Source organism: Sinohyriopsis cumingii, chromosome 4, assembly GCF_028554795.1.
Source record: "Sinohyriopsis cumingii isolate HCF-2022 chromosome 4, ASM2855479v2, whole genome shotgun sequence".
NCBI lineage: Eukaryota > Metazoa > Mollusca > Bivalvia > Unionida > Unionidae > Sinohyriopsis > Sinohyriopsis cumingii.
The window spans coordinates 23,430,086-23,444,556 of record NC_142964.1 but is presented as its reverse complement, the minus strand read 5'-3'; the positions used below and the strand labels follow the sequence as shown (position 1 = coordinate 23,444,556).

General features: G+C 34.0%; 1 protein-coding gene across 1 annotated transcript in view; it reads left to right on the top strand.

Moving 5' to 3' along the window:
- LOC149800813 (uncharacterized) overlaps positions 1-12,696 on the top strand; it is a 72,569-nt gene extending 59,873 nt beyond the window's left edge. Inside the window, exons 9-10 of the mRNA XM_089954808.1 lie at positions 7,418-7,495; positions 11,169-12,696. Coding sequence (XP_089810934.1) covers positions 7,418-7,495; positions 11,169-11,192 — 102 coding nt within the window. The 3' untranslated portion in view covers positions 11,193-12,696. The remainder of the gene's footprint in view (positions 1-7,417; positions 7,496-11,168) is intronic.
- The last annotated feature ends 1,775 nt before the right edge of the window (positions 12,697-14,471 follow it).

Sequence of the window (14,471 nt, the reverse complement as noted above, 5' to 3'; positions counted from 1 at the left end):
GTAATGACTGTAAGCATTTAAAATGTTAATAACAGTTATGACTGTAGGTATTTAAAATGTCAAAACATTTATACAGTAGGAGTCAGAATACTTTTAAAAAGTCAAAAAACTTGAAGAAATACATTATTATATTAAAATATTACAAAACATAATATTAATGGAAATTTGTATCACAATTCCAATATTTTATGCTTGTGTGTTGGTAAATGATGTAGAGTAGGTTGACTGTTAAGCTAGAACACTTATAAACAAATACAAACCAAATATAAAACTTGGGGGTTTTAGAAATGAAATTTGCATATACTGAAATATAAAAATATTAATTATCAAGCCCATAAAGTTCTGACAGTTTCACTTTAGAATGGGTATATCCTTCCACTACTGTTCAGTTTCTACTTTAGAATGGGTATATCCTTCCAATACTGTTCAGTTTCTACTTTAGAATGGGTATATCCTTCCAGTACTGTTCAGTTTCTACTTTAGAATGGGTATATCCTTCCAATACTGTTCAGTTTCTACTTTAGAATGGGTATATCCTTCCACTACTGTTCAGTTTCTCCTTTAGAATGGGTATATCCTTCCACTACTGTTCAGTTTCTCCTTTAGAATGGGTATATCTTTCGACTACTGTTCAGTTTCTACTTTAGAATGGGTATATCCTTCCACTACTGTTCAGTTTCTACTTTAGAATGGGTATATCCTTCCACTGCTGTTCAGTTTCTACTTTAGAATGGGTATATCCTTCCAATACTGTTCAGTTTCACTTTAGAATGGGTATATCCTTCCAATACTGTTCAGTTTCTACTTTAGAATGGGTATATCCTTCCAATACTGTTCAGTTTCTACTTTCTATTTCTTCTATTAGGACTTGCAACATGGTCAAAATTCTATGTGACCTCTGATGGCACATGCATCATGCAGAAAAGCATGTGATTCATATTATCTTAATAATAATAACCATGTGGTGCAGTCCAGTTCTTATGTGCAACAAAAATTACATTCTCTACAGCATTTAACATCAGTGTAGGGGGCCCCAAGTGGCTGATTGGTCAAAAGTGCTCACCATTACAGATCATTGCCATCTCACCTGTCTGCGTGGGTTTGAGCCTTGGGTTCAGCCAGTGTGGGTACATGAGAAAACTTGTCAGTAGCTTCTCGTGGGTCAGTGGTTCTTTCCGGGGTTTTCCCAAGGTTCTTCCTCCACCATTTATACTGGCTGCCATGTATAGCCTATATTGTGCTGCAAAATGGTGTTAAACCCTACAACAATAACAGCAATATAACATCAGTGTAATTCTCTACAGCATTTAATGTCAGTATGTATTCTCTACAATATTTAAAGTCAATGTACATTCTCTACAATATTTAAAGTCATTGTGTACATTCTCTACAACATTTAAAGTCAGTGTACATTCTCTACAACATTTAAAGTCATTGTACATTCTCTACAACATTTAAAGTCATTGTACATTCTCTACAACATTTAAAGTCATTGTACATTCTCTATAACATTTAAAGTCATTGTACATTCTCTACAACATTTAATGTATTTCTGTACATTCTCTACAACATTTAAAGTCAGTGTACATTCTCTACATTTAATGTCTTTGTGTACATTCTCTACAACATTTAATGTCTTTGTGTGCATTCTCTACAACATTTAATGTATTTCTGTACATTCTCTACAACATTTAATGTATTTCTGTACATTCTCTACAACATTTAATGTCAGTATGTATTCTCTACAATATTTAAAGTCAGTGTACATTCTCTACAATATTTAAAGTCATTGTGTACATTCTCTACAACATTTAAAGTCAGTGTACATTCTCTACAATATTTAAAGTCATTGTACATTCTGTACAACATTTAATGTTTTTGTGTACATTCTCTACAACATTTAATGTCTTTGTGTACATTCTCTACAACATTTAATGTCTTTGTGTACATTCTCTACAACATTTAATGTCTTTGTGTACGTTCTCTACAACATTTAAAGTCAGTATGTATTCTCTACAACATTTAATGTCTTTGTGTATATTCTCTACAACATTTAATGTATTTCTGTACATTCTCTACAACATTTAATGTCTTTGTGTACATTCTCTACAACATTTAATGTATTTCTGTACATTCTCTACAACATTTAAAGTCTTTGTGTACATTCTCTACAACATTTAATGTCTTTGTGTACATTCTCTACAACATTTAAAGATAGTATGTATTCTCTACAACATTTAATGTATTTCTGTACATTCTCTACAACATTTAAAGTTAGTATGTATTCTCTACAACATTTAATGTCTTTGTGTACATTCTCTACAACATTTAAAGATAGTATGTATTCTCTACGACATTTAATGTATTTCTGTACATTCTCTACAACATTTAAAGTTAGTATGTATTCTCTACAACATTTAATGTCTTTGTGTACATTCTGTACAACATTTAATGTCTTTGTGTACATTCTGTACAACATTTAATGTCTTTGTGTACATTCTCTACAACATTTAAAGTCTTTGTGTACATTCTGTACAACATTTAAAGTTAGTGTACATTCTCTACAACATTTAATGTCTTTGTGTACATTCTCTACAACATTTAATGTCTTTGTGTACATTCTGTACAACATTTAATGTCTTTGTGTACATTCTCTACAACATTTAAAGTCAGTATGTATTCTCTACAACATTTAATGTCTTTGTGTACATTCTCTACAACGTTTAATGTCTTTGTGTACATTCTCTACAACATTTAATATCTTTGTGTACATTCTCTACAACATTTAATGTCTTTGTGTGCATTCTGTACAACATTTAAAGTTAGTGTACATTCTCTACAACATTTAATGTCTTTGTGTACATTCTCTACAACATTTAATGTCTTTGTGTACATTCTCTACAACATTTAAAGTCTTTGTGTACATTCTGTACAACATTTAATGTCTTTGTGTACATTCTCTACAACATTTAATGTCTTTGTGTACATTCTCTACAACATTTAATGTCTTTGTGTACATTCTCTACAACATTTAATGTCTTTGTGTACATTCTCTACAACATTTAATGTCTTTGTGTACATTCTCTACAACATTTAAAGTTAGTGTACATTCTTTACAATATTTAAAGTCATTGTGCAAAAGTCAGTGTACATTCTCTACAACATTTAATGCCTTTATGTTCATTCTCTACAACATTTAAAGTCAGTGTATAAGCTTGGTATTCTCTAAGCACTTAGCTGTAACTTTTATAATCTGTGTGTACAAGCTTGGTATTCTCTAAATACTTAGCTACAAATTTTAAAAACTGTGTGTACAAGCTTGGTATTCTCTACAACTTTTAAAGTCTGTGTGTACAAGTCTGTCTTGTATTCGCTAAACACTTAGCTGTAACTTTTAAAATCTATGTGTACAAGCTTGGTATTCGCTAAACACTTAGCTGTAACTTTTAAAGTAAAGCTGTACTGATTAATCAGCCATACTCATAATTGGGCCAATTATTAGAACAATCAGTATAATTGGTATCGGCAGAAATAATCTGTGCTGATGTAAACAAATTTCCAAAATATAAATTTAATCATAACATTCATCTTGACATGGCCTGAATTTTAAATCAGAATTAAATAGTGGAAATTAAGGAATAAGCCGGGGGGGGGGGGGGGGGGGTAATTGAAAGACAATATATTCTTAAAAGTAAATACTTTATAACACACTTGCTGTAAACTACTGCTGATTGTCTGTACACAACAAATTATCAATACTATTCATGTACTCATCCCAATCGCAGCAGCCAACCAGCCAATGAGGCCCTGTGTGGCTTTTGAACGTCTCGCATACACATTACCAGATAGCTAGGCAGATTAGATAGCTAACAAAATTTGCATCTTCTATGACACTATAACTCACTATAGTTAATCTGTTCTTTAGCCAAACCTGCAATGCTGCTAATCAACGAATAGCAGTTGCACACTGAAGCAGCTAAACACTGACATGCAAATATTATGCAGCATTGATATTGGCATGCCAGCGCCAGCAACATTACCCCTGGATATCCCAGCTGCTTTAGTATACAACTCGCATTGTGGTGCGTGCATCCATCCGGCCACGTGGACAACTTAGTAGTAACTTACTTGATTTGAAACATTATTTCAAAAGCGTGAATCGATTGGATTATTGATATTGACTAGTGATTGTACACTATTAAATATACTACCAAGCCTATGCATAATGTTCAACTCTAAACACTCAAGTTTAGTATGGAACTACTTCAAAGTAAATGCAGTTGATGAATCCAAAGCAAATTGCACACTTTGCAAAGCATGCATTTCCAGAGGTGGAAGGGATTCTAAAAACTATATGACATCAAATCTTGTCCAGCACTTTTGCTGCAAGCATATTGTCGAACATGGCCTGTTTTTGGCAGACAAAAAAGAAAAGAATGCACAGTTAACCTCAGCAGGGTGCAGTAACTCCTCGTACTATTACTATTGATACCATGCTGGACCTGAAGCAGCCATTTGCATTTGTCAACCCGAGAGCTATTAGTTGGCACAAAGCTATTGCAGAGTTCATGGCAGTAGATGTGCAACCATTTTCTATTGTTGAAGACATTGGATTTCGACATCTGGCCAAGGCAGAGCCGCACTATAAAATTCCAAGTCGGAAATACTCTTCCACATCTTTGATACCTGACAGGCATAAGGCGATACAAAGCAAGGTGCGTGATTTAGTTTCTGCCCAATCTGACCTTAGTTTGACTTCTGATTCGTGGTCAGACCCGTCCATTGGCATAACCTTGTTGAGTCTTACAGTACACTGGCCGACGGAAGACTTGCAGTGGAAACAGGCAATTTTTAGCAGCGATGCCTCTCGATGAATCACACACAGGAGAATATTTGGCGAGCAAACTAGACAAATTATGCAAGGAATACAAAACTGCTATCCATGTTCTTCTGCATGATGGAGGTGCAAACACGGTTAAAGCAATGCATCTGGCTGAAATCAACAGCATCAGCTGTTTTGCACACACTGCAGCTCATTGTCAGTGATGGCATTCTGTCGCTACTACCTGTCAAAGATGTTTTGGCAATCTCGCGATCCATAGTCAGCAAGTTCCCGCATTCCATCCTGGCACAACAGCAGCTCCAAGAGCAGCAGGAAAAATTTGGCAGTGCCCATAAGAAACTCATCCAGGAGATCCAGACACACTGGAATTCTACATACAATATGTTGGTTTTGTTGTATGAACAAAAACAAGTCTTTGGGGCTTATGCTACTCTCTATGACCTGCCGAGCCTAACAGCCCAAAATTGGGTCTTGATTAACAATACTGTGGGCACATTAGGCCCATTTGCAGACATTACCAAGGAAGTATGTGATAGCCAAACATCAGTATCCGTCATTTTTCCTATGCTTCATTCTTCCTAAGCTGAAAATGCTCAGAATGTTGCTGGCTCGAGAGCATGAAACGAGTCAAGGTATTCAGACAATGCGCCATGATATGCTGACGTCACTGAACACGTGCTTTGCTGACGTTGCAGCAACAAGAGGCTTGTCTTGGCCACCATCTTGGATCCACGATACAAACATTGCCTATTCAGCAAAGAATTACTTGTGGCCAGATCCAAAGAATGGCTTAGAGCAGAATGCATCATAGTTGCATCAGCTGACAAGCAGGAAGAATCCCCGACCAAAAACAGTAAAACTGAAACAAATGCCACCAGACCATCAACGTCACATATCTGGGATTTGTTTTCTGTGACCTGTGACGTACCTGTCCATACCGTCAACGAAACAACCCACATGGATGACGCCATTTTAAGCAATGCTTGAATTGTATCTGGCCAGTCCTCTGTTGCCATGAGAAGACATATACAGCTGGTTGAATGCTCACAGGTTTCAGTTCCCTACTTGGCCAAATTAGCTAGATGCTATTTCTCTGCACCAGCTACAAGCGTTCCGAGTGAGCAGCTGTTTAGTGGTGCAGGCCAGATTTTTTTGAATCGTCATGGATTGTTACTTTGTGAGAAGGGAGAATGTTACTGTTGCTTAAATACAACCTAACTAGGCTTTCAGTATTAGCTGCAGTCATTGTACAGTAACTTTATTCTTAAAGCATGCATATTATTAAATTTAATTATTTGCTTATCGTTATTAAATATTTTTAGTCATTTATTGAAATATAGTAATGGCAACCTGCATCATTGAACATAAGTTAAAAGACTAGCTTAATACATTTTCATTCATTTATATCTTGAATTGACAAACCTTAAGTTTTATCAGTGTTAGTTTAAAAAATTTTCAAGTTTTATGTTTGTGTGATCATTGTTTTCTATAAGAAGCAATGTACTTCTTATCCGGTTTCTTTTTGTTTTTGTATAGAAGTTCAAATTCACTTGCCATATAAACAACATTTTTTTAACTCACACGGCAAAATATCTGCTTGCATTATATGAACCAGTCATTGTTATAAAACAAATAATAATGAAATAATCGGTCTCATAATCGATATCGTCAATTTTAATAATTGGCTATACACAGTATTGGCATAATCTGCAAAAAGTGACATCGGTACAGCTTTATTTTAAAGTCTGTGTGTACAAGCTTGGTATTCTCTAAAGACATTTTTTTATGAAGGAACTATACTCAGTGCTCCTTATAAAGTGAGCTTTACTTTGATTGGCAGTTTCTTCAACTTGGATCTGTTCAGCAATATGCTTAGTCTTAATTTCAGCAACATAAGTTTTAAAATTTAGTTTAAACATAAGTCAGAATTAAATTTTAGCCAGTTGCTGGATTCTAGGTTTGTGTTTAAATTCAAATTTAAATTATGTCAAATTCTATTCCAGTCTTGTAATTTTACTTGCAAAATGAGTTATTTGCAGGTCATTTGAATTTTAGTTTGGTTCTTCTAAATAAAGTTCACACATTTTCATGATAGTTACATGGGATGTGGAATATGTTATTACCTCTGTCCATCCATCGATACATTTACTCAACAATATTTTGGGTCTAGGTCAAATTATCAACCCAGTTTAATTCCATGTCTAATTAGTATATGCCTTTACCTCATCACTCATAGTATGTAGTACTTATTCATACTCACAATGTGCATGCCTAGTTTTAATTGTAGGATTATTTCACCTGTCTTAATTCAAAAATATTACCTTCAGAAATAATTACCTTCACCTGTCACATCTTTATGAAAGACATGGATCATACCTATATCACCATCATTGCTTGCTACAGTAAAAATAAAACAAACTTGCAACAGATTTTGGTGTACTATGTTATTTTGATATACTATGTTATTTTGTGAAGTAATATTGAAGAGAAGACTTGAAATTTTGTCATGACATTTTCAGAATTCACTGCAAGACAATGCAAATTGAAGTCCTGTTTTAATCAACAATTTTACAGGTACAAGAATTGACAGCTGAGCTTGAAAAAGAGAGATCAAAGAACCACGGTCTCAAAGCAGACTTTGACAAGCTGAAGGTAATCAGTTTAGTTCAGAGAGATGAATAATCCAGTCCATAATCTCAAACTGCAAACCAGTCAGATATGATACTTGAAGTACATCTTTCAAGTTTAATACAATTTTGTAAATTCATGAAATCAGTGATAACTCATTTACTTTTGGCAAATTTACAGATTTCGAAGTTGAGATTTCTTGACTGTACTGTGGATAAAATAACTTTAAAAATTCAAAAGTTACGTTCAGTACAGTTCTAATTTTGTAAAATAGTTTTAGTTAAAGGATGCTGATAGCAGTTCAATGCTTTGCTTAGAGTATCAGTCAGCAAGCCATCTTAGTAAGACGAGGACTAAATGAAATGTTTAGTAGTGTGGTAGGGCTACAACTTAGTTTTATGGCATAAACGAGAAATGTATATTCAGGTAAAGGTATGTTCAAAATTCAAACAGAAATGTTATTACCAAAGAAAGAAAGATTTTAGGAGTTTCTATCATAAATTAAAGGATGTAATGAATAGTTCAGTCGCAGACGGGGAGAGAAGGATAAAAAGAATGAAACAGAGAAAGATAACGAGAATGAGACAGAGAGATGCACACAGAAAAAGAGTTAATGAGACAAAGAAAGAAAGAAAGTTAGAGGCACATTGAGGCTAGGTGTGCAGTTGAATTCTTAATTTACCTTTAATCAAAAAGTAGATTAGAATGTACTTGGTAAATGTTTTGCAACCGCTTTGAACAATTTTAAACATTCATAATTTTTTTAAGGCAAGAAAAACAGTGGAGAAGGTAATGTCGATGGTTTAGATTGAATTGACATTTGAAGAAAAAATATTGTTTTTACTTAACGGTACTTTTGTTGTCATTTGTGTTGGTTAATTTTCATTTATTTGTTCTTTGATTCATACATTCATTCATTCACGAATTACATTTGTTCTTATATTTATTCATTCATGCATTTGTATACAACCGCTTTAGTGGCCTTAGTGGTTAGAGTTAGCACACGATTCTCATAAAGAGTATTCTGATTGGTCAGAGGTTTAAATTCATCCAGTGAATCTTTGTGTAATGGAAACTGATGGCAATGGAAAGAAGAAGCATGCTTGCAAAACATGGTGTCCCAAAGAAAAGTTTAGATAAAGGTTTACAAAACATATGGGAATGGCTAGAGCAGAAAGTTGATGGAAATTTAATTGGTCAGTTTATAAAAAAACTGAATGCTATAGGACTGGCATTTTGTGACCTCTGCAAGAAAGATCTGAATTACAGTAATCGCAGTTGGAAGAGTTTGAAACAGCACCTACAAAATAAGCTGCATACGGAAAATTTGAAGTTCAGATTGGTATCTGGAAAAAGTGCAATAATTTCTATAAGAAGAAAGATTTCTTGCATGAGAGAACAGATGTAACCCTCTGTCAGAATATGCACACTGTGTGTCACCAGTGCAAACACCAGCTTGAAAGGAAAAGGCTCTCATTGCAAAAGAAAAGAAACGATTTTACATTGAGTCAAAAAAGTCAGTGGTGACAAAATGGAAGGCTAAATAAATCTTTGCCAAAGTCGCAAAAAGAGCTCAACTGGCATATCAACAGGTTGTGTCCATTGGAGAAAAAGACAAGCGAATGTATGGGATTATTTGTATGTAGTTGATGTACTTGGGTGTTTATTTTACAGATTTGTTATGAAAAGAGAGAAGTATACTATATATGCTGCAAAACTTGACAAATTATTTTGACTTAATTATGATGTGAACACTGACATGCACATGAAATAACTTAAGTATCAGTAGTATTGGAGAACAAATTCATGTGACAATAAATATTTTGAAATTATTGAAGAGTCAAGTTGATCATTTTTTTGTAAGTTTATTAGTTTTTCAGATGATTATTTTGGTTTATTTTATAATAAGTTGCACCAGGAGCAGTTTTTTATGAGTGTAAAATGCCAAATGAGTGTAAAATGACAAAGACCCATTGGATCCCGGATCGGGGGCACTGCTTCTCAAAACCCTGTTAGGGGAGGACCCCCAAACCCCCCTTTAAAATTTTTTCAGCTTTTTTTATGGAAGACCAAAATCATGTCATGTCTATGCAGTTTTTATTTCTTGCCATATTTCAGCATATCACAATGTGGGAATCATAACTAGGAAACATATTTCAGCACATCAAATTGTGGGAATGATGACCAGGGAGCATATTTCAGCACATCAAATTGTGGGAATGTTGACCAGGGAGCATATTTCAGCACATCTAATTGTGGGAACGATGACCAGGGAGCATATTTCAGCACATCAAATTGTGGGAATGTTGACCAGGGAGCATATTTCAACACATCAGATTGTGGGAATGATTACTAGAAAGCATATCTCAGAACATCTAATTGTGGGAATGATTGTAAAATTTTGTTTGCTGTATATATAATATGTATCCATTTATGTTGGGTTTGGGAAGACTCGACTGTTTTGTTTCTTTCAAGAAGATTGTACCTCAGACATAGGTTTGTCTGTCCTCTGCTACCACTATCACATATAGTATATGAACACTTCATAAAAGCAAGGTTTGTCTGTCCTATGCTACCACTATCGCATATAGTATATGAACACTTCATAAAAGCAAGGTTTGTCTGTCCTATGCTACCACTATTGCATATAGTATATGAACACTTCATAAAAGCAAGGTTTGTCTGTCCTATGCTACTACTATCGCATATAGTATATGAACACTTCATAAAAGCAAGGTTTGTCTGTCCTATGCTACTACTATCGCATATAGTATATGAACACTTCATAAAAGCAAGGTTTGTCTGTCCTATGCTACTACTATCGCATATAGTATATGAACACTTCATAAAAGCAAGGTTCGTCTGTCCTATGCTACTACTATCGCATATAGTATATGAACACTTCATAAAAGCAAGGTTCGTCTGTCCTATGCTACTACTATCGCATATAGTATATGAACAACTTCATAAAAGCAAGGTTTGTCTGTCCTATGCTACTACTATCAAATGTAATCTGTGGTAATGGACACTTCAGAAAAGCGAGGTCTGCCTGTCTTTTGTTACTATTATCACCTGTAGTTTAAGGTCAAGGACACTTCGAAAAAGCGAGGTCTGCCTGTCTTTTGTTACTATTATCACCTGTAGTTTAAGGTCAAGGACACTTCGAAAAAGTGAGGTTTGCCTGTCTTTTGTCACTATTATCACCTGTATTTTAAGGTCAAGGACAATTCAGAAAAGTAAACTTTGCTGTCTACCCATTCACCCATCATCTGCTTGCTTTGTTAAAATTTTCATCCTCAGGCTTTTTTTATATAATAAAAGAACATGAAATTGTGATCCTGCCTATTTGTGTGTTTTAGTGTAGCAGGACCCCTCATATAGAGATACATAGACATTTTTCATACATGGTTGGGGATGGATATGTGCAGTGTGAATCCACTCATCACAGCCAAACCTGGTGTATGGGAATGATGATATAGGGAGTGGAATAGAGATGGGAATTCATAACTGATAAAAGCATTAAGATTATTGCCTTGATAGCAGATTTCTCACTTTGTTTGAAATAGTGGACCATCATGAAACTGTGTAACAGTGGATATAATTCTTTAAAATTATAATTAGATTGGCACTAAAAGAATGTTGTTACTGTTTATTCATTTTAATTTTTTTAATTTTTTATTTAAATCCTTACTTTCAGGGAAGTAAACATGGAGGAAAGTAGAGTGGCTGTGATAGTGATTATGTTGTGCAACCAGAGACCGAAAGCCTTCAATTTTTAGCTCTTCTCATCAAAGACCAGAGGAGCGTACATGATGGCCTGTCATCTGGCATTCAGAAATCATTGTTCATTAGCACAAGTTTATTATCATTTTTCCTCCTTAAACTTTAGGGAGGATTGCCATAAAACTTTAGAAAACACACATTCAACCCATGGTCTAGACAGTTCTAAGAGAAAATTGTGTCTCTGGAAATTCATTATGGCTACCATGGTGGCCATCTTAAAAATCATATTATTTCTACTACTTCTGAATGGATAATTATATTGACTTGGAGATTTCGCTATATGAATTATTATTATGTCTAGATGGTCCTAGATAAAAATGTGCTGATTATAACTCCAACATGATGGCCATAGATTCATATCACTCCTCCTCGTTTAGAAATGTTTGTATTAAAATGGTGTTTTCATTAAAACACTTCTTGAACATTGTAGTTGGTTCTCACTGAAAATGATGCCAATATGAGCTTCCAAATTTGACAAATCTTGTGATAGCTACCTTTCCAGAAGGGATGTTACTAAAAAAAAATGTAATAAGCTTCTTTCTTACTAAATGTAGTTTTTCTTGTATTAAAAGTGAAAGTTGACATATGGCTTCATTTCCTGACTCGATGTTGCCATCCGGAAAGTCTACATATGGCTGCTTTTCCTCACTCGATGTTCATATCAGCTTAAGTTTTTGCTGTAACACTGTTGCAGTATTAGCTGGTTCTAAATGAAAATTGTGCAGATCTAACCACTAACATGTCAACACATTTTTGCAAACTAAGTCTTGGTTACCATGGAGTCAGGTCAAATGGCATCGTTTGGATTTTTTATTTAATAGAGCTTATATACACAGTGATTTGTATATATACAAGTGAATTTTGACCAGATTTTGTATTGTATTCCAATTAACAAGTTGATAATCAGCACTGACATTCCTATTAAGGGCAAAGGTCGTGACTCAATTTTTTTAGCGATACTGGCTTGTGAGTAAGATAAAACAAGCAGGCATGAATAGAATGTATTAACAGAGTCTGTGGGTATATGAGAAGAATATAATGAATTATACCACTTAAGCAATTTAATTCCCAAAAATATTGCTTATAGATTTAAACCAAACATAGCATGTGTTTACATCTTGATGCAGAGACAAGGTCTCTAATTTTCAAAGATGCAAAACATTTTAATTCCTATATAAGAAGTATTCTTGTTACCAAATTTTGGTATGTTGGAACTTCGCAAGAATATCAGTGATGGTTTTAATACTCAGCAGTTAAAAAGAAGACACAAACTTTTCTTGGATTCCTGAAAATTATTTTTGGCTAGTGAGCTAGAGTTCCTTTGTGTGATTTTTGTGTATGAAACTGTGCTAATTTGGCATTATATGTTTTAAATTTATGCATCATAAGTGAATATTTTCTTGAAGAATCTACAGAATGAATAAAATGGTTTATGAATTTCACCATTAGTGCCTTTTTGGTATTTTGTATTCTTTTATGATTAATAATTCAACTTTTATGCTAGTAACTAATCATTTTTTAGTCAATATTGTGAAACATAATATTCAGTGTAGGGATGCTACCTTGTGTTTTTTCAGAAATTGTGAATTCGTAACTGAAGCTTTCTTTTTGCCTTGGTGAATCTGGTATGAATCACAAATCCAATATAGTGTCGCTGATATAAAATTTTATATCACCTTGGAAACAGCAGGTTGTACAGGATGACTTTTTCTGAGAAATTTGGGGATTTACAAAATAGTCATAGGCTTCCAAGAAATTTTTGGGTTTTTACAAACAAGAATATATTTCAGACTGTCAAATTAATTGAAAATTGCAACTTCCAGAAACTGAAAGACATTACTACACAGTTGTAAAATTTCAGCTCTGCCTGACATTGTGTTGTTTTTCTTTTCTTGTAAGTTATGGTTGATTTTTCTCTTGTTCCTGAACTGGGACTAAATAAATGTTACTACCAATTTTAATTATGCTATAAACCTGACATGAAACCATGACACTCAAAAGGGTGATGCCTCTATTCTTCTGTTATTTACTGAATCTTATGAATTGATACATAACAGTTATCTCAGACTGGATGTCCAGGAAGTAATCCCTGTTGAAAATAACATTCAAAATATAGAGTAGATATGGCTCAAGACCAGCCATACCAAAACAATTTCATGACCAGGGAATTCACAGAAGTTTAATGTGGCTATAGCTAGTAGAACATGAAATAAAACTTGGCCTTTACAGACAAATTTTGTAAATATTAAATGACCCTTGATCAAAATAAAAAGTGATGTAACTAGTATCTCTCCTCAAAGATTACTTTTTTTTAACTAGACATAACTTTAATTTACAGGTTAATCAAATAGATAAAACTTTTAACCAATTCATGTCATGCTGCAGACGTCCTAGCGATATGACTGAAAAATTGTTGAAGCTACATTAAAATTCCAAGTCACACACACACACATGCACATGTCATACTGGCATAATTATTGTTTCTTGGTATTGACTTTAAGGCATCACTTGTCCTAATGTAATCTGAATACTTAGGCTCTCTTGCAGACCATGTTTTGACTCGAGACCATCTATGTATAAAATCATAAACAGTTGTAGCACAACACGTTTTATAAATATTGAATGACCCCTAACCAGATGAAACAGGGATGTAATTCATATCCCAGCTCAAAGATTAATTTTGTTTTTACTTCAGTTTTAATTCACCGGCAAATGTAATATTTGAAGACCTGAAACAGTACATGTCAGATGGCATAAATTTTGTTTTATCTGTATTAACTTTAAGGTCTGAAAACAATACATGTTACTCTGGCACAATGCAACTCCTCCAAGGTTTTCATGGTACCATGAAAAGTACTTAAATGTCGATTCATCCTTAAAAAGTACTTTAAAATCATTTTTACCTTGAAAAGTCCTTGAAAATAAGCCTCGGTCTTGAAAAATATAAAATTAATCGACAAATGAATGTACGAAACTTTCTTTTCATACCATTATGTCATACAGTCAAAATAAAACTTTTCTGTTGGCAGTTTACAACATGCAGCCAATCAGATATTTATAATTGTTCACAGACCTGATTATAGAGAACATTAAAAAGTGCGTAAATCATTTCCAACAATCCTTCATTGATTTATTTTCTGCAGCAGCAGTACATCTTTGTACTTTATATCATGGTGAATCAGCTGTTCAAACTCTCGAAACAAAAGATGATGAAAAA